General features: G+C 42.2%; 1 protein-coding gene across 1 annotated transcript in view; it reads left to right on the top strand.

Annotated features, from left to right (window-relative positions):
- The first annotated feature begins 9218 nt into the window (after positions 1–9218).
- PITRM1 (pitrilysin metallopeptidase 1) overlaps positions 9219–25251 on the top strand; it is a 53879-nt gene continuing 37846 nt past the window's right edge. The window contains exons 1-12 of the mRNA XM_030550141.1: positions 9219–9347; positions 12039–12141; positions 13673–13779; positions 14547–14698; positions 15788–15902; positions 15975–16071; positions 16588–16748; positions 17925–18051; positions 18917–19005; positions 19581–19709; positions 22877–22990; positions 23429–23525. Of these exons, the coding sequence (XP_030406001.1) occupies positions 9301–9347; positions 12039–12141; positions 13673–13779; positions 14547–14698; positions 15788–15902; positions 15975–16071; positions 16588–16748; positions 17925–18051; positions 18917–19005; positions 19581–19709; positions 22877–22990; positions 23429–23525 (1338 nt within the window). The 5' untranslated portion in view covers positions 9219–9300. The remainder of the gene's footprint in view (positions 9348–12038; positions 12142–13672; positions 13780–14546; positions 14699–15787; positions 15903–15974; positions 16072–16587; positions 16749–17924; positions 18052–18916; positions 19006–19580; positions 19710–22876; positions 22991–23428; positions 23526–25251) is intronic.

The following is a 25251-nucleotide window of genomic DNA, read 5'->3' as shown; positions in this document are numbered from 1 at the left end:
CATAAAACAGTGCTACAGCATAGCATTAAAGAAACACTGAACAATTAACATTTACCATTCTGTGAGCAGTGGCCGGCCACTCAGAGGATGGGGTGGGGCAGATCACATTCAGAAGCACACATCCAGCTTTATTGACAGACACACACAAGCAGTCTCTTTAAAATAAATAAAAAATCAGGTTTACATTCCTTTGCCTATCCCTCTGATTGCCAGGGTTCTTTCTGCTCTGTCAATCTCTGCTCTGTTCTTTCCCTTCGGTCTCCACTCTCAACTCCGGGCTGCTGTCTGGTTGCCTTCTCTTGATCTTTTGCTCTTCTCCTGATCTTCTCCATTCTCTCTCCTCTCATCCGCCACACACTCTAGCTTGCCAGCTGACTTAGGGCTTGGCTACACTGGAGAGTTGCAGCGCTGGTGGTGGGTTTACAGCACTGCAACTTAGTAACTGTCCACACCTGCAAGGCACATCCAGCGCTGCAACTCCCTGGCTGCAGCACTGGCTGTACACCTGGTCTGCTTGGGGTGTAACGATTGCAGCGCTGGTGATGCAGCACTGCTTGTCAAGTGTGGCCACCAAAAGCGCTGCTATTGGCCTCCAGGGTATTAGGAGGTATCCCAGAATTCCTGTCCACAACAAACCGGAAGAATGGCTGAACTACGAGCTCCCGAGCTCCCCAGAGCTACTTATCTAAAAAACAAACACAGCTGCTCTTTGCTCCAGCGAGCGACGAGCGGAGGCAGGGTAATTGCTTTGGAATGTTCACAGCTGTTTGCTTGAGGAGAGAGGGGAGTCCGTGTTGAGCAGCTGCTTATGTGGTCTGAAGGCTATTTAGGAGTGCATAATTTGCATTTAGTGAATAAGAGAGCGGTGGGGGAAGGGGTCAAAACTTTTAATATGATTGAAGATAGGTGCTGTGTATCTTCCAGTCCTTAGAACTTGCAAGGCAGGGAGCTGAGAACAGTGTCAGCTCCAAAAATCCACTCTCTCCGTCTCCCCCACGCTCCCTGTCACACTCCACCTCACCCCCCTGTTTTGAAAAGCACGTTGCAGCCACTTGAATGCTGGGATAGCTGCCCACAAGGCACCACTCCCAACAGCGCTGCAAATGCTGCAAATGTGGCCACACTGCAGCGCTTTCCCTACACAGCTGTACGAAGACAGCTGTAACTCCCAGCGCTGTACAACTGTAAGTGTAGCCATACCCTTATATTCAGTTTCTGGTCTCCTCTGATTGGTTGACCTTTACAGCACTGAAACTTGCATCATGCAGGGGTGTTTTTTTTTTCAGTACTGTAAGTAGCAGTGTAGACAAGGTCTCAAACTATTGTCCCCTACAAATTAAAGCCTTCTAATGCTATCACTACCTTTGTAATATTAATTGGGAGAGGTGAATTGTTCATGATGTTTCTCACTCCCCTCCTCATCCTCGACTGTCAGTATCCCTATCCAGGGTGCTGCAATTTATACAGGATTTAAACAAGTGAAAACTCTGATAATGCTACCTGCCCTGTAACCTTGGGCACCTCACAAAGCTTTGCTGCTGTAGCTCCCAACCTGGGCTGCTCCCAACCAGCCTACCAGCATGCAGGTCACACCCTGAGCATCTGTGTGCTAAACATCTCTGGTTCAGCAGCTCTGACACCAGTCCAACAGTCTTGATTACTATTTGCAGGGTGAACAAACATGCTCCCACTCCTGAATTTCCACAAAACCATGTGCTCTGTAAGTCTAGCCTTCTACTGAACAGTTCAGAGAAATAATATGGGTTGTTTGTTCCTCTAAAGACACAAAGACACAACACAGCTTATTAAGTTTACTGGGCTGAATATACCCTTTTCTTTAAACACAGAACTAAGTTGGTTTATAGCAAAATAAAACAAATGTATTAACAACAGAACATAGGTTATGTGATGCTAAATAAAAAGGAATAAAGTTAGAAAGGGTTACAAGCAAATACAAGTGAAAACACACATCTAAAAATCTAAAACTCAATCTAATAAGATATCGGCTTCGTTCAACATGGTTTCTCTCACCAATCATTCTTCTTCCCAGCCATGGTTGACTTTCAAAGGACCTTCAAAAAAAGCACAAGCTGCTGGTTTCCCTTGTCTTCCAAAGTGAGAGATCTTTGCTTACACAGGCTTCTCATTTATATTCAATTCCAGATCTTTCAAGTATCTCTATCCCCTTGGTTGAAGGACCCATTGTTCTCAGCTTGCAAGAGCTCTGGCTTCTTGTGTCTGTCTAGTGATGAATGCCAAAGATAGCTTCTGTTCTTGTTTATATCTTCCAAAGTTCAGTGAATGACAGGATAACCTCATGCTGTCCTTCCCCTCCTGTGGGCTTCCCACCCCCCTGTATTATTTCTATGAAAATGGGGCCTCCATTGGTTCTAATTCCACGATGTTTAATTTACATGGGAGACTGGTAGATAGCTGTATGGGAAGATTATACAGCCTAATATCAATGAGAATCCATAATTCCTTACATAATGTTAATACATACATTTTACAGTGATGTTAATCACCAGTGTCTTATTAGCTTTCAGAAAAGGCCTTACTCTATACATTTGTATAATACAGCAGTATTGCATGCAATGAATTGATTCAATGCTTATCACCTGAGGTTCTTTATAGACAGCAAACTTTTGAAATGGATTCTTCTGAGGATTAACTCTCAAAGTTTATTCAAGCTGTGAGGAAGACAACATGGAGTCTGGTTGTGAAGGAAGCCCCATGCTTTTTCTTCTGAAATGAAATTGTTCTGTTTCCTGCCATCTCCTCACCCTGATGTCTTGATGGTCCTGTTTCTGCTGATATGTAAATATGGACCTACATTGTCTTTGCCCAAATATGGGGCTTGTCAGAGTTCCCTCCCCACTCTGAACTCTGGGGTACAGATGAATGCCAAAGATAGCTTCTGTCCTGTTTATATCTTCCAAAGTTAAATGAACTCTGAACTCTGGGGTACAGATGTGGGGACACACATGAAAGACCCCCTAATCTTATTTCTACCAGTTTAGGTTAAAACCTTCCCCAAGGCACAAATTCTTCCTTGCCCTTGGAAGGTGTGCTGCCACTACCAAGTGAGTTAGGCAAAGATTTAGGGAAAGCACCACTTGCAGTTCCTGTTTCCCCAAAATATCTCCCTCCAACCCCATGCCCCATCACCCCTTTCCTGAGGAGGCGTGAGAGTAACCAAGGTGAGCACAGACCAGACCCTTGGATTTTTAGGACACTAAAAACCCCAATCAGATTCTTAAAAACAGAACTTTATTATAAAGAAAAAGTAAAAGAAGCACCTCTGTAAAATCAGAATGGAAGGTAATTTACAGGGGTAATCAGATTCAAAACACAGAAGCTTTCCCCTCTAGGCAAAACTTTAAAGTTATAAAAACAGGGGTAACCCTCCCTGTTAGGATAGATATGTATTACATTATATACCAGTGTTAGATGTGTAGAAAGTGTGAATAGAAAGGAGTAGTTAAATGATTGGATGTGTGCCTGCCTTTTTAGCCTTGCTGTAAATTGTTATAGCAATTTCTGTAACTAACTCAAGGACAGAAACACTAATTATCTGAGGCCTAGAGAAATAAGACAGAAAAGTCTGTACCGGGGGTGATAAGAACTTTGGGAAACAGTGCTGTTTTATCACTAATCCTTTCATCCCTTGGAATTTTGATTGTGCTTATGTAAATCTTGTAGTCATGTTCTTTAGCAATGTAAAGGGGGAGAGAAAACAGAATAATATGTAAATCAAATGTGTTAGACTGGAACGTAAGAACACTGAAATGTAAGCATGCTGGGTGAGTGGAAGTGAGTGTCTGTGACAAGTAAATGATCGATCAGGAAATAGTACCAGCCAAACTCAAGAAAGATTCACATCCATCTATGCATCCGAAGAAGTGAGCTGTAGCTCACGAAAGCTCATGCTGAAATAAATTTGTTAGTCTCTAACGTGCCACAAGTACTCTTGTTCTTTTCACACCTATCTGTTGGCTGAAGATAACGCAGGAAACTGGATGACCCCTGGAGGGCAAGCCGGAATCTGCCCAAGGCGCATCAAGAAGAGATAAAAGATAACATATGCGTAACACTTGCCTGTCATGAATGTGTCATCCACCGGTCAAGCTGATTGATGGCTATCTCAATCATGACAGAGCAATTCCCATAGACTTACATTGAACCAAAGACCTATAAAAATAGAGCCAGGGTACTGTGATCTTTGAGTCTGGTTCTGCAACCACCCTCCAGGAGCATCGGGTGAGCATCTGACAATGGCTCAGCTCCAACCTCATGTCCAGGGCACCTGGCCAGTGACTTGGCACAAGCAACTGAAGGCTGGTAACTATAACTGATCATTGCAGAATCTGTGTGAATGGTTGTGTGAGTGAATGTTTTTAACAGCTGTCAGTACTATCCTGTTGTATTTGCAATAAACGTGGCGATTTACCTTATCCCTCTTATAAGATCCTGCTGGTATCATTTTATTAGTGTAACATCCCCCTTAGCACAGGGAAAATTCACAAGCTAAAACAAAAGATAATCTAGCACATTTCCTTCTTATTACTTACAATTTGTAATCTTAGATGCTTAGTTCAGGTATGACTTTGGAGATGTATTTCCCCTGTCCTGATTACTTGCTGACCAGAGAGAACAAAGGAACACAAAACAAAAACCTTCCCCCACAGATTTGAAAGTATCTTCTCTCCTTATTGGTCCTTTTCGTCAGGTGCCAACCAGGTTATCTGAGCTTCTTAACCTTTTACAGGTAAAAGAGGGATTTTATGCTACTTTTAGCTGTATGTTTATGACAGGGCTGGTCAGATAAATAAATATTCCTTTTTCTCAGATAGATCTGTTTAGCAACTATCCAATATACCTGGTTTACATAAACTTCAGTCATAATTTCAGAATATATTCATAACTCTTATACACATAACATGCATACATCATGCAACAGTATAAATGATCAGTGAGTTATTAGTTTTTAAATGATACCTCACAAAGCATATTTTGTCCAACGATTATTACAATAGCATGTAGGGTATGAATACAGGGGTGCTTAGAGTCACCTGTATGCTTTAGGAATTATTTTAGTCTTATACTGGAGATCAAACTACATTACCTCAATAGTTCCTTCTGGCCCTGGAATCTGTGAATCTATAATTTCTCTTAAATAAAGGCTTAATAAAACACCAAGGACCCAATTCCAATCTTACTCTTCATCAATGAAAAAGTCTACTGAAGTCAGTGCAGTTAATCTGAATTTACATTAACATAACTGAGAGTAGACTTTGGCCATGACAACTCAAAATTCTTTATATGATGTTGTGCAGAACTAAGATTATGCTCATTTTAGACCTATTATACATTCTTTTAATTTGGTGGAGAGCATCCTTTGAATTCTCCTTTTTGTTTTAAATTCATCATTCCATTTCAAATAAATTTTAAACAATATGTATCCACAAACTATATTTTCACTCTTATGTTACTTTTGCAGGAGTAAACCAGCACAATTAGGAAAGGAAGCAAAATAATCACATGAATTTCAGTTCTCTTTCAGAAAGAGAAAAAATATTAATGTATGAGATATAGTCAAGGGTAAGATCAATTGAGAAAAATGATGTAAAGCTACCTAAAAGAGAGTTATAAGAAAAAATATTTTTTTAACTAATCCCTACATTTAGGAATAAAAAACTGTTGCAGATTGTCTGAGTTTGCAAATACATGCTGCTTGCCAAATGCACTAGTATGAATACAGACAGTCAATGGGCCTTCATACCAATAAAAGCACCCCAAATGAAAAATAAAAGATGGCAATAGAAAACTCTGCCATAATTACAGTCACAAATTACAGCAGGCAAACAAAGGAACAATGACAAAGAAATATGTAATAAGATATGGTAGTTCATCATCAAATTAGGGAAATGCTTCATACTAAACCTTAGAAAATAAGTAACATAACTAAATAGGAAAGAAGAAGGTCAGTGTAATGTTCTTTAAGTACAAATTGCTCCCTGGTGTCAAACGCTAACATTGTAGTGTTAGTGTGAGAAAATAAGTAGCAAATATTTCAAAATGTAATTTTAATAACACTATGAACAGTAAACTCATTTCTTTGGAGTTCCAGAAACTACTCCTTTTTATACATCTATTGTTTCAAGAACATAATGTATTATATTTTTAAAATTATGAGGCAACCTAATTAATTCCTGGTGTAATTATGGTATTATATTACTTATTGTTATTACTCCTCCTACTACTATTACTGTGATAGTATCCCGAAGCTAGGTCCTGTACACACACAGTAAAAATAGCCCTTGTCCCCAAGAACTTATGATCTAAGCTGAACCAAGATTCAGCAAATGAAATAAGAAACAAAAGAAGTGAAATGTGGGGAAGGAAGGAGAGGGGAGGAATGGCAGGTAGGTGAGTTAATGCTAGGGTGACCAAACAGCAATTGTGAAAATTGGGACGGGGGTGGGAGGTAATACCCTATAAGATAAAGCCCCGAATATCAGAAATGTCCCCCTATTAAATTGGGACACCTGGTCATCCTAGTTAGTGCACATCTTCCAAAACCTTCTTTAACTACATCAGAGTTACACCAGGAATGAATTTGGTTCCTGATGTTAAATTTAAAAGTAAAACAAAAGATAACAGAAAACTTAAATGAAAAACACATAAACTGAGAGGTAAAGTGGGAGAGGCCGAAAGAAGCTAAGGATAAGCTGCAATACTGTAGCTGGTGAACAGAGATAAGGGAGTAATATCTCCAGTGTGTTTTGGTGGAGCTGCACCTTGTAGTAGAGGAAAAGAGAGAGGAGAGAGATGAGGGAGCTGAAACATGTAACGAAGATGAAAGGAATAAAGGGGGTACACAATGTAGTGGGAGAAAGAGGAGAGTTGTGCCATACAGTGATGATATTGTACTTGGAGGTCTGGATACAGTTACTCGCATACTGGAACTTTTCGTTGTACTCTCGGGTGTTGGCCTTCACCTGCCTTTCTTCCTTTGGGGGGTGTTTTTTTGCACACAGCTCCATGGCATCCACGTCCAGCTAGTCAGGCCCATGGGAGACCCTCTGCGAGCAGCCCCCCGTCCCCGTCCTTGCAGCAGTGGGTGCGCGGGGTGTGGTGGGAGGAGGCCCTGGTGCTGCGCGCTGCCCCCTCGCCATCCCAGCTGCGCTCACAGCCCCAGGAAAGTAAAGATCAGAGGATGCTATGCTGTGTAGAGGCGGGAATTAAAGTGGCTGAACTGTTGGTAGACAGTGTGTCTTTTTTTTTAACCTTTGTTGTCGTGTTTGGAGTCAGAAAGATGTAGAATATGTTGATTTAGTAAAATATTTTAATGGAAATTGCTAGACCACATATGATTTCAAAGCTTTCAGAAAATGCCATAGCCGAAATTTTAAAATTTTGGTGTCTAAAATGTTGGTACCTAGATAAAAATGGTCAGATTTTCAAAGGACTTGAGCACCTGCTTCTCCTGTTGACTTAAAATGGATTCACAAGTTTCTCAGAACTTCAGAAAATCCAGCCGCTTTTATCTAGGTGTCTAAATATGAATTTAGGAACCTACATTCAGAAACATAGGTTTGAACATTTTGGGGACATACTTAATTCCCCAGATCCTTGGTCTCTTTCGGTATATGTATTGGAGTCCATACAATGAAGATGAGACATCAATGCCTGTATTAGGACCAAAAAATGTATTATTTCAATTTATAAACTAAATCAAATATCAAACCATCTCCAGTAAAGACCAGAACAAGAATCTAAGATTGAAGTGCAATAGATTCTCCAGTGGGCACACAGAGTGAAACTGATCTCTAGTGAATCTCCACTGAGGTCAACCAAATGACATCAGAGATGCACTTGCCAGTCTACATACACTTCTATCAGGTCTCTATTCAAAATATGTTACTACTGTATCTATAGGGCTGTGGTTTGGTACAAGTATCTCACACAAGAATCTAATTGCAGGCCTTAATTAGTTTCCCCTGTTGTTTGTGTCTGTCTTTCATGTAACAGGAAATAGAAAAAAAAACATTTAAAAACTAAGATGTGATTGTAAAACCACAAGTTAGGAGGATGTGGGAGCCATCAGTAACAGGTGCGGTATGTGAAACTAGCTTTAACTTATTTAAAAAAAAAAACCTGAGTAGGTTTTCAGGGTTGCCTTTAAGGCTGGACAACCATTTTTGTTCTGGACCACTATTCTGAGTTGCTTGTAAATTTCTGAACTTTTCCACCTTGGAAACAGAAATTTGCCAATTTGCATTGAGATCAAAACTAACTGGCCTACTCTCCCATGGTACCAATACTTTCAAGTTAGGTATTACATTTTTCAGCTTTCTAGAAAAAATGTGTGAAGTCATGCTGCAGAAGGGGAGCAGGGAGGACACCATTTTTAAGCGCACCCCTGCACTGACTGCCATGACCTCATGTGCACAGTGCATGTTATGCTGTGCGGGAGTGGCACACTCTTAAAATAAGGTGACCAGATGTCCCACTGTTTGGGTCTTTTTATTATATAGGCTCCTATTACCTCTCACCCTCTGTCCCAAATTTTCACACTTGCTGTCTGGTCACCCTACTCTTAAAATGTGCATTCCCCACCACCCCCATCAGATATTGGGCAAAGCCATGTTCAGACTTGCCAGCTGGGGAACAAACCGCCCCCAAAGGGTGGCTGGTTCAAACCCCATGACTGGGCTCCCTAATATTCACGTCTCTTTAACCCAACGCTGACTGCTGCAGTGATTAGTATTAGGCTTTCGACATTTACAGAACAAGGGTTGGCGAACCTGCCAATGCTTCCTAAAACAGACAGCCCCAAGCCCTTCCCAAGTTGGGTCTTTTCCACAAGTGACCTATTCTGGGCCCAGCAGAGCGTGGCTGCCCTCCAGCCCCACGAGATCGGGGCTGACCCCGCCCAAGAGCCCAGCCCGGCTCCCGCGAAAATGCCCGAGAGGCCCCCAAAGGGGGTGCGATGCGCCCATGTTAGGAGTCCCCCGATCCGAGCGTGAGGCCGAGCAGGCCGACCCCGCGCACCGGGCCTGCTGGCGCTGCGGTGCCGGCTCCGATCAGCCGGGGACCCGCTCGCCCGGCAGGCCAGGCCGGGGACCTCCCTCTCCGCCGGCGGGAGGCGGGGCCATGGGCGGCCGACGCAGCCGCGCCAATGAGGGCCCGGCGCAGGCAGCCTCGGATCCGCCCCTGCCGCAGGCTCCGACAGGCTCCGATGCGGCCCGGCCTGGAGCTTCGGTCGGGATCGTGCGTCGGGGGACGGGCTGAGCCATGTGGGGCCGCTACCTGGCGGCGCGGCGGCTGCTGGGCCTTAGCCGGTGAGGAGGGGCCGAGCGGGGGGCGTTGTGCGGCGGTCCTGGGCCCGATCACCCCATCCACCATCTCACACGCATCGCCCGCCCCCAGCATCTTCCTCGCAGAACCCCCCGGGGTCCCCCCCGTATCCTCCCCCGCACCCCATCGTTCGTCTCCTTAGACCCCCCCAGCCCCACCCCCTGTATTCTCCCCCGCACCCCGTCATTCGTCACCCTAGACACCCCTCTTCCCCCAACCCCCACCCCCTGTATCCCCCCGCACCCCATCGTTCGTCTCCCTAGACACCCCCATCCCCCACCCCCTGTATCCTCCCCCGCACCCCGTCATTCGTCACCCTAGACACCCCCCTTCCCCCAACCCCCACCCCCTATATCCCCCCGCACCCCATCATTCGTCTCCCTAGACACCCCCAGCCCCCACCCCCTGTATCCTCCCCGCACCCCATCATTCGTCTCCCTAGACACCCCTCTTCCCCCACCCCCTGTATCCTCCCCCGCACCCAATCATTCCTCTCCCTAGACACCCCCCTTCCCCGAGCCCCCACCCCCTGTATCCTCCCCCGCACCCCATCATTCGTCTCTCTAGAATCCCCCTAGCCCCCACCTTCTGTATCCCCCCGCACCCCATCATTTGTCTCCCTAGACACCCCCCTTCCCTCAGCCCCCACCCCCTGTATCCCTCCACACCCCATCATTCGTCTCTCTAGACATCCTCCTTCATCCTCCCCTGCATCCCCTTCATTCATGTCCCTAGACATCCCCCTTCCCCCAGCCCCCACCCCTGTGTCCTCCCCCAGTCCCCACAGCATTCATCTCCCTAGACTTCCCTGCTTCTCCCAGCCCTTCCCACCCCTGTATTCTCCCCGCACTCCATCATTCGTCTCTCTAGACATCCTCCTTCATCCTCCCCCACACCCCCTTCATTCCTCTCTAGACATCCCCCTTCCCTCAACCCCCACCCCCGTATCCTCCCCCGCACCTCACAGCATTCGTCTCCTTAGACATCCCCCAGCCCCACCCCCGTATCCTCCCCTGCACCCCATCATTCGTGTCCCTAGACATCCCCCTTCGTCCTCCCCCACATCCCCTTCATTCATCTCCCTAGACATCCTCCTTCCCCCAGCCCCCACCCCCGTATCCTCCTCCATACCCCACAGCATTCGTCACCCTAGACATCCCCCTGCCCCCAGCCCCACCCCCTGTATCCTCCCCTGCACCCCATCATTCGTGTCCCTAGACATCCCCCTTTGTCCTCCCCCACATCCCCTTCATTCATCTCCCTAGACATCCTTCTTCCCCCAGCCCCCACCCCCTGTATCCTTGCCCACACCCCACAGCATTCATCTCCCTAGACATCCTCCCCTTCCCCCAGCCCCCACCCCCTGTATCCTCCCTCACACCATTCATCTCCCTAGACATCCCACACCCCCTGTATCTCCCTACACCCCAAAGCATTTGTCTCCCTGTAAGCTTTATGTATATTGCCCCTCCCCCTAGTCTGTGTTCTTGCAGTACCAAATGTCCTGTTATCCCCTATAAATTCTACATTCCCCTTGTCCATACACACCCTAACATATCATCCTGACCTTTTCTAATATGACCCCCTCACAGTCCCTACTTCTGATAACACTCCCTCCTGCCTGCCATTTACACATGGGTCCTTATACCAACATGCCCAATTTCACCCCCGCTGTTAATCTGCTACAAAAACACCTCCCATAGTCAGGTCATAATCCATCTGATGCTGCCTCCTAGAAACCCCTCCTTCACACTCCCTAGATCTTAATCCCTCTATGGTCCCTCCTTCTAACTGTCCTTCTCAGCTACATTTCTAATATTGCCCTGACACACAGCCTCTCCCATCCTATTATCCAGAACTTGTTCAGTTCCCTTATATTACCCCAGCAAAACTGTTACTTCACTTGAAGTCTTCTTACCTCCTAGAACTCTGATCAATGTGACTTAACCCAGTGATCCTGATTGCTCTCCCAAATCCTCACCTTGCTCCCTTAAAATATTGCATAATTCTAGGCCATGTTTGCACTGGAAAAACATCCATAAAAATTCCTACCAGTTCAGCAAGAAAAACAGACATAACTAACACAGAGATAATAATAAGTCTGGCGTCTGGAGTATTGACTACACTAGGGCTTTGCTGAACTGGTGGGAATGTTGTTTTTGTTTTGTAATTTTTCCAATACAGACAAGACCGCAAAGTTGACACCCACCCTAACCAATGTTTGCCTCTTTTGTTTTAGGCCCCAATCCTGAAATGTAGGCAGATGCCCATTGAAGTCAGTGAAATTTTGTGTGGGAGGGGTTGTTCATATGAGGCTCCTTTCTCGCAATAAGCACAACTTTATCTTGTAAACTCTTCTGTGTAGGAACTTGGCATTTATCTATTGCAGTGGTTCTTAACCTGTGGCCCATAGGCTGCTTGTGATCTAGTCAGCACCCAGCTGTGGCTCAGGTAACATTCTTAGGGCCATGCAGGTAGCATTGGATGCAGCCCACATAACACACATGCGGCCCACAATGGCAAATAGGTTGAGAATCACAGGTCTATAGGATGCAACATTCATAATAATACACTCTTTTCTCCATTCCCAAAATTAAGCGCAGAAAGGAGATGGGGTAAAGAGAAACCTGTGCATGCGGTTGCATCTTTTTTTCAAAAATAAAATTTTATTTCAGGACTTTGAGTCAGAAATCATGGAGGTGGAAGAGTGGGTCTGTAAATGAAAGAGCACTACAATACAAGATAGGAGAACGAATCCATGGGTTCACTGTAAACCAGGTACAGTATTACCTTTTTCTCCATCTCTAACTGTGAGCACTTTATAACTGGACACAGAACTTAGCGTAAGATATTTCCCTGCAGAAGCTGAGACCAAGAGTTAGGGTTGCAGGGTAAATTTTTACATATATCCTTTGAGTATCAAATAGAGGCAGATAAAATATTCTTGTGGACAAAAATCTTCATGCATTGCTAATACAAAATGCCTGCTTCAAAAGAAGACACTAATTCTGCTAGAATTTCTGACAAGCAAAACACAGTGACTCGTGTGTAAACTTTGGAGAGGAAACTCAAGCCATTGAAAACTATATTAAACATTCAATCATCTGTCGGTACTTGTATTTCATTGCATGTTCTTTTATTTGTTTCTGCAAGTTATTACAAAAATATGAGTTCTTCTTAGGTCGGGGAGGCATTATCTATTTATTGTAGCGGAACTAGCAATAGTTATGTAGCTCTTTTCATCTGATATCCTTTTAAAGGAAGTCAGTATCATTATCCCCATAATACAGAGGGGAAAACTTTAGCACACAGAGTTGGAATTAAGTTGGCCAAAATCAGTGATCTGCGCTAAAGCGAGTAATAGAAACCAGATCCTTAGTGCAGTGCCCTATTTTCTGAATCTCATGCTCCCTATAATTTATACAAGTGGCCAGATTGTTCAAAGATTGTTTCCTATACCAGATAAATATTACTGGTTTCTGGTGCAGATACAACTATAATTTCTGCCTTTCAGGTAATTGTGTTATTTAATTTATTTTTCTTGTATTTATTCACCTCTAATTCAACATGCTATGAAAACTACAGTATCTGCTAAAATAGACTTGCACCACTTATGTTTTATTCACCAGCTAAGTTTTATTTACAACCTAAGATTCTGATCCTGACATTGGTGCAATTTAGTGGCTTCTTGAGTTCCATTGAAATTAGTCAGACTTCATTTGGGTGTGAGGGTCAGGACTAATGCATAAATCCAGCTGCAGGATGGGAGCATAAGTGTTTGATCTGACTTTCCGAAACATGGTACATAAGTACCAAATGGTCTTGCAAAATCATTTATATCACGTGGAAGTATCTGTCAGTGACAGTGTAGTAACAGTGCACCTTTGAGCAAATGGGAACACAATAAAATCCTAGGCTTTTCTACATAGACCAAAAATATTTAAAAATTACTCCTTAATACTTTGTTTCTTACAAAAAAAGTCACCATTATTTTTAATATATCAAAGAGTTGCAACATAAAACAACAAAGACAAGGAAGGTAAAGCATACTTGCATGTAAAACATAGTGGGATGACTTAATCCTTTGAATGTGCCTGATTTTAATATAATATAATGAATTGTATGGTGGTATAATCTTCCCTATGAAATTCTTTGTTTTTGCTTTTCATCATAACCTTAATTTCTTCTAGTTTAGTTCTAATTGTGTTTCATGTGCAGAAGAGGCTAGTTGGTTCTTTTCATAGTGTTCACAAATTATTTTACCTAGAATTTATCCAAATACTAACATGGAGGTTTTCTTCCAATTTAGGTAACAGCTGTTCCTGAGCTATTCCTAACTGCAGTGAAGCTTAGTCATGAGAACACAGGAGCCAAATATTTACATGTGGCACGTGAGGACTCCAATAATCTATTTAGGTATTCAACCTGAGACCTGCAAATACTAATACAGCTTCATAATACTCGAACATTGCTAATACTTTCCATTTAAGGAGCTCATAGTTGCAAGAATTAAAAAAATTCTATTTTATCAAAACTGTTGTAAAACTTAATTTCTCTTCTGCCTTTCAGTTAGTGAAATGAGTTTATTTTTTGGTAAGGAAAAATTCATACTATCAAATCAATTTCAGAATGCGTTATCAATTTCTCTTATGTTGATTGCTTATCTTTGTAAACTAAGTTGGTGTAATACCCTCTTAAATAGATTTAAGAGCTTCTACACAAGGTGGTTGTGCTGTTTTTAACTTAAAGTGGTACAACTTTCATATGTAGTCAAGGCTTAATTCACACAATTTACCTGTAAGGTTAGTAACAAATATTGCTATAGTCACTGTCAAAAGGGGACGTACATTTACAATATTGGTGTTAGCTACTGTAGCTATTTTATTGACAACCTTAGTTACTGTACTTAGTTTGTCTGCTGAACCGCATATCATGCACTGGAAAAACACCGTATCTCATCTAAAACATATACATTCTCCTGGCAAGCCCCCAAAAGTCCTCTAATTGTGAGCTTGGTGGTTTCCCCTTGAAAGGAATGATATTCCTGCATCCCAACTGTATCAGTATTGGAAGACTAGTTTAGTTACTAAACCATGCTGCCTTTCACATAAGGCCAAACTACCGAACAAGTAATGAATGTGCTGTCTTTTGGTCACAAACCATTGTGTTGCATTCTTTTATAGTGTACAATTTCGTACCACCCCGCTGGACAGTACTGGTGTTCCACATATCCTTGAACACACTGTGCTTTGTGGCTCTCAGAAGTATCCTTGCAGAGATCCTTTCTTTAAAATGTTAAACAGATCACTGTCCACTTTCATGAATGCATTTACAGGTGAGTTCAAGATAACTTAACGGCATATAATTCAGCGGTTCTCAATCTGTGGGTCACGACTCTTGTTTTAATGGGGTCCCCAGAGCTAGTTTAGGCTTGCTGGGGCTGAAGCCTGAGTCCCATCACCTGGGGCCAAAGCCAAAGCCCAAGGGCTTCAGCTTTGCCCACACCTCACCCCCTCTGCCCAGGGCAACGGGACTCAGGGTTTGGCTTTCTTCTCCCTTTCCTGTCCCACTTGGGGTGGTGGGGCTCTGGCGGGCTCAAACTTTGCTCCCTCCCCCTGGAGTTGTGTAGTAATTTTTGTTGTCAGAAGGGGGTGGCGGTGCAATGAAGTTTGAGAACTCCTGGCATATATAATATTGTTAATTATCCTTTACTTTATGATTATGACTTACTTCCTAAATTCAATGTTTATTTGTTTTTGTTTTGCTATAATTATTTACAAGTATTGTTGAGCCTCTCTAATTACATTGACTGGGAGATCCATTGCAAAATATTGAATTTTATAAACTAGCAAGCAAACAAGCAAGAAAATGCTCATTTACAAAATGTATTTTGCAGCAAAGAATCCTGTGGCACCTTCTAGACTAACAGACATTTTGGAGCATGAGCTTTCGTGGGTGAATGCCCACTTCCTCAGATGCATCTGAGGAAGTGGGTATTCACCCTCGAAAGCTCATGCTCCAAAACGTCTGTTAGTCTGGATCTGTAAAAGCAGCAAAGAATCCTGTGGCACCTTCTAGACTAACACGGCTACCCCTCTGATACTTGAAAATGTATTTTGTTCATTTGACAAGTGTAGATTAGTTGATACTTCATAGTATTATAAGTAAATGTTCTGTTAGCATCACTTTTACAAAACAACCCTCTTAATGATGAGATCCTTACTACAATATTAGATCTTTGCTGAGGAGCAGAGAGAAACTATCACATTCTATAGATGTTATTGGGTGCGCAAATTAGTGAGGTTCTACTCTGTTCCAGTTAATTACTTGGACAATAGAACTTAAAATAAAAATAGAGAGTGAAATGCACTGCAAACTTCCTAAAATACTTTGGTCATTAATACTTGACTTTGTTTGTAAACAGCCAGTGATTACACACTCTACCCATTTTCAACACAAAATCCAAAGGATTTTCAGAATCTCCTGTCCGTGTATTTGGATGCTGCTTTTTTCCCATGTTTGCGACAACTAGATTTCTGGTAAGACTTGTACAGTTGGGTGTATAAACATTAAAAATGAAAGACTTGCTTATAATTTTAAAACTTTTACAGGCAAGAAGGTTGGAGGTTAGAACATGAGAATCCAACTGATCCTCAGACACCACTTGTCTTCAAAGGAATTGTTTTTAATGAAATGAAAGGGGCATTTGTAAGTTCTGGCTTTTATCATAAATACTATTTATAAAGGTACATTGTGAATATTTAAAATAGTTTAAATTGCAGATTAATAATTTCATAGTTTCATTGAATTTGAATAGCTCCTTTCTCCCCAGCATTAACCTCCTGCACTCAATAGTAATATTGAAGATAGATAAGATAGATTGAATGGGATTTGTTTTGAAGGATAGTCTGTTGAAAAGCTTATTATTTATATTAATGTATTATTTAAGCAGTGGATTTTGCTGTTCTCCTATCTTTTGAGCAAAGGTTGGAATTATAATGTTGCAGCAATAGGTCATTAGTCATCTGATTAAACAGTGGCAACAACTTTTTTTTTAATAAAAATTGTTGTATTAAAGTCAATGGAACTGGTGGACTACAGGCTTGTGTAAGAATTACTTTTATGAGTAGGGCGTATACAATCAGGTCTTACTGTTTAAATATTTTTAATCTTAAAATTTCCTCTGATGTCTTGCTAAAATGTTTTTTTTTTTCCCCCTTTAAGACAGACAATGAGAGGTTCTTCTCACAACACCTACAGAATAAACTCCTTCCTGATCACACTTATGCTGTAATATCTGGTGGAGATCCATTAAGTATTCCTGACCTTACATGGGAACAACTTAAACAGTTCCATGCCACTCATTATCATCCAAGCAATGCTAGGTACTTTAAATTGTTGTTGTTAACTTCTTAGGTGATATACTGGGTTAGCCGTGTGTGTGTTTACTTGTGTCTCTCACAATAATGCAGATATTTACTTCATATTAGTGTTTAGTATGTAAGGTGTGGGGCAAAATTTGATAGCCCCAAGAATGGATAAATGGGTATGGTGTGTGGGTTTTGTTTTTTTTTTTTTAAATTTTTGTCACTCATTCAAATCAAGCCCATATTGGAAGTAACAGAAAGATATTATAATCTGATGGCTCTTCAGTGGCTTGTGTGACATGAGGTAATGGTATCAGATTCCTACTGGTAGGTGTTATTGCTCAGCCATTAACTGTTGGTATATTTGACAAGGCCTGCATAGAAGCTAATAATTAACTTGACATGGAGACTTAAAGGTGATTCCTTCAGATAGAATTGAGAGGTGCTAGTGGGGAAGCTTGTATTGCTTCTGCCTTTTCTGAACCATTTCTGTGCATAAATAGAAATTCAGCTTAGAGGGCTGTCAATCCAGCATCTTTCTTGAGAAATTAATTCAGCTATTGCAATGCTGACCTCCCAACCCACATCCCACTGTTGTTTTTCTCTTCAATCTGCTATTTCTAACATGTCTGAATATTGATCTTGATAATCCAATATGCTCTTCATAGGCAGCTCCTAGAGCTTGTGCAGAGCCCCTGTAAATCAATGGCAAGGGTCTGCTTCAGTGGAGCCAATTGCGGGATCAGGTCAAAATTTGTAACCTCATTGAGGCAAGGATTGTGAGATCTTATCTGTGTAGCGAGCCTCTAAATAACCTTGCTTCTCTTCTAGAAAAATAGTGTTTTAGGAATTTGGCTGTTGGGATTAGGTTGTTTTGGACACTCAACCTTTTTTCCCTCAAGAATACTATATGATTGTCCTATAAACTAGCTGCTGGCATTTAGTGCTCTTGACTTCAGTGCATGAAACTGACTGGAAAATGGCATGGGCTGATCAGCTCTGAATAACTTTCTGATTAGTATGTGTGTGTTTTATTTCTGCAGCAGAATTTTTGGTGGTATTTTTGACAGGGTTGTGAGCCATGAAGACACAGTCACATCTCACTACAAGATGCATGAAATTCAGACTTCATTGCTACTGTATTATGCATGCAGACTAAAAAATTAAATCCTAATCTTACATTTTAAAATGCAGGTTCTTCACTTATGGTAACTTCCCATTGGAGCAGCATTTGAAACAAATTCATGAAGAAGCGCTAACTAAGTTTCATAGAATTGAACCAAATACTGCCATCCCAGTACAGCAACTCTGGGATAAGCCTGTAAGTAAAGATAAATATACAACAGCCTTTGTATTGCAGTACTTTAAATATTGAGTCTGGTCTGCAGTGCTATTCAACTTACTGTTATGTGTTTTCATAGAACACTCAGACATTTTGTTTGGTTATAAAAGTGTTAACTGTCTTTGGGCCTTATGATAAATTTAAATGATTGACTTCTAGGTTCTGTATACTGTTATGTTAGGGTCTAAATGATCCTCAGTGTTTGAAAACTGCCACATTGTATTCACTTATTAGAGAATTAGCCATCTAGCAACTGACAGAGTGTTGGGAGTTAGGAGAAAATGCAGGGATAGCAGGGAGGGATAGCTCAGTGGTTTGAGCATTGGCCTGGTGAATCTAGGGTTGTGAGGTCAATCCTTGAGGGGACCACTTAGGGATCTGGGATAAAAAAAAAAAAAAAGAGTCAGTACTTGGTCCTGCTACTGAAGGCGGGGGGCTGGACTCAATGACCTTTCAGGGTCCCTTCCAGTTCTATGAGATAGGAGATGTGGGCTTCATTCCTAGCTCTGCCAGAGGCTTGCTCTGTTCTCTGGATCAGTTCTTGCTTTAATTTGCACCCAGAATTAAATGGGATGGAAGTTAGGGTAGGATTTATTTGGCCCTTTCTTTCTCAATTTCCCACTTGTAATGGAGATACTACCTACCTCTCGTGGATGATAACAAGGAAGGATGATGTAATCATGAATTTACAAGTTAACTCATTAGCATGTGTAAAGTGCATTAAAATCTATGGAAGGAAGATGCTATAGAAACACAAATTATCCTTTGTTATTAACTTCTGTTCGAGTTTAATGTTTTTAAATTATTTTACTGCCTCTAGTTACTTATTTATTATACTTGACAGAGAGAACATCATGTGAAATGTGGCTCAGATTCATTTGCTACAGACCCTACAAAGCAGACAACTATTAGTGTCAGCTTCCTGTTGACAGAGTAAGTGTATTGAAAATGAAATTACAACAGAAGAACCATGCTTATTCCTTTAAATCAGGATCTTACTAAGAGTTTATTTCACCATGAGCATAATCGACAGAATTGTTTCCTCTAAGGATTCTCAAATTTGTTTCATAGTATGGGTCACCTCGCATCCCATCATGACTGCGTGGCCCTGTGTGGAAATAAAGAGCTAATACCATTAATTCTGTGGACCAGTGATTCACTGTATTTTAATTAGTTACGTTTTGCAAACGTATTAAATGTAATGGGGTTGCCCAGATGTACCTCAAGGCCTAATTAAACCAGTAAAACTTTTGACTGGCAGTGATGTAGCAAGTGGAAAGAACCCCTTTTAGCTCTAGGAGCCCAAGCTGCACACGCACAACTGTCAGTGACTTTAAAAAACAAAACAAAAACCTCTTCCTTCTCCCTCCCCCACTTCCCCACCCACCCCCTGTAGTTTGATACCAACAATAACTTAAATATAATGCATAGTACCCCACAATGCCATTTTAAAGAGCACCATGCTGTAACACTGATTTTTTTTTTTTAAACTTACTTTTTTTCCTTAGCATTACAGATACTTTTGAAACTTTCACACTTAACCTGTTGTCTTCCCTGTTGGTTGGTGGACCTAATTCCCCCTTCTACAAAGCCTTACTTGAGGCCAATCTTGGTACAGACTTTTCTCCTGATGTTGGGTAAGTGTCATAATTTACTTTACATCATCTTTTAATGACTATAACTTCTGTAACATTAATACTGCTCTTGTTATAAAATTACTTCCTTTTTTGAAAAATACGTCGAAGGCTAGGTTGGGAGAAAGCTAACTTTTCTTATAATTTTCATTCAAGAATCTTTTGGTGTATTTTTACTCTTTTCCATAGTGGAACAGTGAAGTATCTTCAAGTGTAAATTATGACCTTACCAGATAGATAAATAGTTTTATTCCTGACTTACATTGATGTAATGGAGATCAGAATAAGGCCCATAATTCACAATCCATGTTGCTATTTTGCTGTTACCAATTACTTGCATACAATGTTTAAATGGTTGTTTTCAAATGTGTTTCTGTACACTGGAGCAAGTGGATTGAAACCCTGTGGCAGTCTGTCGCATGTCAAAGTATATATTTTCAATATCCAAAGCTATTTTATCTTGACGTGTTAAGTGCTTAGAATTATTTCGGAACAGTCAGTAAATTAATCTTTGGTAGACTTTTATTTACTTATGGTGCTCCCCCCACCCCGATTGATTTAGTGTACAATGAAGACTGTCACAAACACGTCTTTATTGGTGTAATGAAATACCAGATTTTCATAGTACAATATCTAAGTTACCTTGCATTTCCAAAAGTCTCTTGTAGATCTAGGACATTCTACAGATGCTGTTCTGTAATACACCTCTACCCCGATATAACGTGGTTCTCAGGAGCCAAAAAATCTCAACACTTCATAGGTGAGACCACGTTATATCTGGTTTGGTATGGTACGCCGTGTTGGACTGGACCGACTTCCCCAGCGGTGATTTAAAGGGCCCGTGCTCCAGCCACTGCGGGGAGCCCCGGGTGCTTTAAATCACCACTGGAGCTCCGGCAGCAGGGCTCAGGTGGGGATTTAAAGGGCCCATGGCTCCCCGCAGCGGCTAGAGCCTCTGGCCCTTTAAATCACCGCCCAAGCTTGGCTGCCAGAGCCCTGGCGAGTATTTAAAGGGCCCGGTGCTCCAGCTGCTGTGGGGAGCCCCCCAGGCTCTTTAAATCACTGCCAGGGCTCTGGCAGCTGGGCTCGGGAGGTGATTTAAAGGGTCCGGTGCGCCGCATGAATTCGGATATAACGCAGTAAAGCAGCAGGGCTCGGGTGGCACTTTAAAGGGCCGGGGCTCCCCGCTGCTTTACCATGTTATATTCGAATTTGTGTTACATGGGGTCACGTTCTGTCAGGGTAGAGGTGTGTGTTGAACAGAAGAATGGGACTCTCTGTGAGTAAAGATACCCATGTGTATAACTGTTGGTAGGATCATTTCCTAAGTACTTAATGTTTTAGATAATTACCCTTCATTCCAATTAAAATGACAGTATTTAGTACCTACTAGGTTAATGTGCAACCTCTTGGCAAGAAATTCATTGGTAACTTTCAATTTATCTTGTATGTATTTATCAGTGCAACATTAAGAAGCAGCATAGTCTACTCCTGAGAGCATTCTGCACCAAAAAATTAAAAATTCTGCACACAGTATTTTAAAATTCTGCAAATAAATGAGGAAGCTCCAGCATGGCATTGGGAGGAGAGGCCACTGGCTGTACAGAGACGGCAGGCCACTGTGCAGTTCCCCCTGGGACACGGACTCGGCAGTGAGTGCCCTGACACAGGGCAACGACCAGGCCTGCCCCAGAAACACCCCAGGGCCATGCCCATCTGTGCCAGGTGCACCAGGTGTGGACAGGCAGGCTCAGCAAGGATCCAAATGTGGAGGGGCTTAGTATGGGGAGATCCAGTGTGGATTGAGAGGGTTCTCTATGGGACAATCTGAATGCAGGTGGCTCAGTGGAGGATCTGGATGCACGATGGTTTGTTGAGCGAGTCTAATGAAGGAGGTACTGGCTCAGCAGGAGGGGTTCTGGGTGTGTGGGAGCTCCTGAGTGTGTGTGTGTGTGTGTGTGTGTGGAGTCGGGATCCAAGTGCAGCTGGTTGGGGCTCGGTGGGGTGCGGATCCGGGTGCGTATGGCTCGTCATCTTGGTCCAGGTGCAGGGGGAGTGGGGCTTTGCGGGGCGGGTTCTGAGTGTGGGGAGTGAGGCAGAGCGAAAGGGTCTGGATATGAGGGGTCTGGATGCTTGGGAATTGGGCAGATGGGAGAAGCAGCTCCCTGTACAGGGATCCTTCCTACAGGAAGTGATGGGCACAGGAAGTGGGATGGGAGTGGGAAGATAGATTTTGCAGAGCTTTCCACAGCCAGGCGAGAAATCTGGGAGTGTGTCTGACCCGCCCCTGCATGCTGTGCAGGGGAAGAGGAAGTCCCGTCCTCCCCGGCCCAGCTGGGACTAGCAGCTGAGCCTGGTGTAGGGTAGGAGCCACCAGCTGGGTCTTCCCAGTCCAGCTTCCTGCAACACGGTGCTTTACCTCTCTGCTGGCTGCCCTGGGCCCCTGAAACATACTGCTGGGAAGGGCATGCTGAATTTTAAGTGCAGGGGAGTTGATTTTCAGCAGTGCTGATCTCCTACAGCTCCTATTACATTGGCTTCTGTTGGAATTGTAGGAAGTTCAGGACTTCTGAAAGTGGGACCTTAGGTTTCTAGAGTTGAGCCCTAAAGATAGTCACTTGTGAAAACTTGGACTACAATTTCTTTATCTCAGTTTCCCTAAGTCTATTGAGTCACTGAGACATAAACATGGAACCCCCAAAATATCATTTCTGTACTCAATTTTCAAAGACTAAATTGTAGATGCGTTCTACTTACTGTTATAAGTAAAACATACATGTTGGTTTAGTCTTAGTGTCTGCCATCTAAATAAAATTATATAAATACAGAAAAATCTTCTGTATTTGAAAACACTAATACAAATTAATTCCAAGATTTTTCTATCCTTCCTAATTTAGTTTTGGTTCTCTAGCTATATTTCATCCATTAGTTTGAACCGTGGCTGAAACTTTGTAAACAGTGTAACATTCCTACTGAAATTGAAAAATAAATAGCTGAAGATTTTGGCTCCTTGCCTTTTTGTTAGATTTTTTTCTTTTCCACCTTAGTCTAGATCTTGTAAATTCTAACTTTATTATTATTTTTTGCATTCATTAACTAGTTATTACCTTTCAGTGGTTCTGTGTAAATGTTTCAGTACCTACCGCTGGAATAAATGTTTTTTGTTGTAGGTTTAATGGCTGCACGAGAGAGGCTTACTTCAGTGTAGGCCTACAAGGAATTGCTGAGAAAGACATTGAAACTGTCAAACAAATTATTGCTAGAACAATAGATGAAGTTATTGAGTGAGTAACGTTAAAATTTGTGAAGTATTCTTTTAGCAAAATCTATTTCTAGAAGAATATTTTTAAAATATCTATTTTAACATGTATGAAAACTACACTAAAGTAGCAGTTTTCAATGGTTCAGTACTTTTAAGAATTAATCTTATTTCTTACCTCTCCCCCCCTGCTTCCTTAAATACTTGTCCTATAGTGTGCCTCTCACCATAATATTTAGGAGTTAATAGTGCTGTTTCATTAAATGACACACTATGATCTTACTTCATATCAATTTTATTCTATATGGTACGTATTAAGTACCAATGCATCAATACTGTGTTTCATTTTCATGTCTTTATGATTAATAGCATATTAATGGGTGTATGCGTGCTTTTCTTGGGGGGGGGGAGTGCGCACGCACGCACACAAAACATCTATATTAAAAAAAATCTTTCCCCAAAGAAAAGGATTTGAGGAAGAGAGGATTGAAGCTCTACTTCACAAAATTGAAATCCAGATGAAGCATCAGTCTACAAGTTTTGGACTTGCCCTGACATCAGTAAGTGCTCCTTTTTCTGAGTAGGAAAAACGTCAATTTTCAATGTGTCTTAGGCCTTGCAAAATCTGACCCAGAATTCTTTCTTATGCAGACCTTCTACAGAAATATCTTTTATCTCCCTTCCTTCCTTCCCCTCAATGTCAACAAAGGTCTGTCGTCATTAAACTTTGTACAGGAACTCCTCACTTAGTTGTTTTGGTTAACGTTGTTTTGTTACATTGCTGATCAATTAGGGAGCATACTTGTTTAAAGTTGTGCAATGCTCCCTTATAACGTTGTTTGGCAGCCGCCTGCTTTGTCCTTTGCTTGCAGGAAGAGCAGCCCATTGAAGCTAGTGGGTGGGGGCTTGGAACCAGGGTGGATGGCAGCCCTCCTACCAGCTCCCTGCTCCCCCAAGTTCCCTATGTGGCAGCCACTCAGTAGGCTATCAATTGCCAGTAGTTCAGCTGTCCCTTCCCGCCAGGATGGAGGGAGCTTCTTGCAGCAGCTGCTGTCTCAACTTGCTGATCTACTTAATGGCAGTGTACTTAGAGTGGGGCCAGCCTACTTAAAGGGGCAATGCGCATCTCTCTCTCGCACAGAGTATGTGTCTCTGTCTGCCATAGTCTCCCCTCTCTCCATTCGTGTTGCCTTGTAGAGTGTGAAGCTACATTAACAAAAATAAGTTAACCCTTGAGGGCTCAGCCAAAAGCTAGTTCATTATTTAGCAGGAAGGCATACCCTGGGAAATACCTCACTCTCTGACTTCATCACTTCAACCAAGCTTCACAATCATCATCACTGTGTACAGTATTAAATTGTATGTCACATTTTTCAGGAACATAACTACAACTTTAATGAGGAGTTACTGTATTAATTGTCTAATTCAGGGCTCAGTCCCCTAATGTTTACAAGATTAGGTCCACTGGAATTACTTGCTTGGGTAGCGATTTCTCCTGGGTTTGTAAACTCAGGGCATAAACTTAGACATTTCTAAGGCCTCCTGCACCCCACAGCACTATATAAATAATGATGGAATACTTGGTCCCATGTACTTAGTTTTGCTGCTGTAATTAAAATTCATAGTTTAAACATGAAAATATGCCTTAGACTTGAATGTTTATCTAAAATTTACCCATAGAAGCAATTGTAGAGATGAGCCCCCTAGAAAATGTGAGTGGCTCTGAAGAACCTTGAGAAGCCTTCTAAGCTTTGTAAAGTGGGGCGCTCTGTGAGGATCTGCAGGAGAGTTGGAATATTTCACATTCTGCCTTTCCCAGTGATCAACTTCTCTGCTGTCTCCTATCCTGCTACACCCTGTGTTCCACTTGTTCACTATTCCTCACTCTGCTGCCACCCTTCTTGTCTTCACCACTGTGCCCTCCCTCACTTTGCTAGTATTCTATATCCTGTTGTCCACTATGTAATCCAAGTTCCATGCTTTCTCCAGCCTGCAAATTCCACCTGTGGACCTCCCTAACTAAGATCCAAAGGAAGTGAACATTTTAGGAGGCCTTCTAGAGTGGGATAGTGGGGTTACCAGGAGAGTTGGGGAGGGGACAGCAGCAAGAGAATGCATTACATGGAATAATCAAATCAAACTTAATTTAAAATGTCTCCCTGTCCTTTTCAGTTAGGATCTGGCAAAAGGAGCTTTATAAATTTCTCACTACGGTGATCACCATTTTTTAAAAATGTCTTCAGCTTGTCTGATTAAATTCTACTGCAAAAAACCCTCTTTTTAATT

The sequence above is a fragment of the Gopherus evgoodei genome, chromosome 2 (assembly GCF_007399415.2).
Source record: "Gopherus evgoodei ecotype Sinaloan lineage chromosome 2, rGopEvg1_v1.p, whole genome shotgun sequence".
NCBI lineage: Eukaryota > Metazoa > Chordata > Testudines > Testudinidae > Gopherus > Gopherus evgoodei.
The sequence above is the reverse complement of the archived record's forward strand: the minus strand, read 5'-3'. Positions and strand labels throughout refer to the sequence as shown.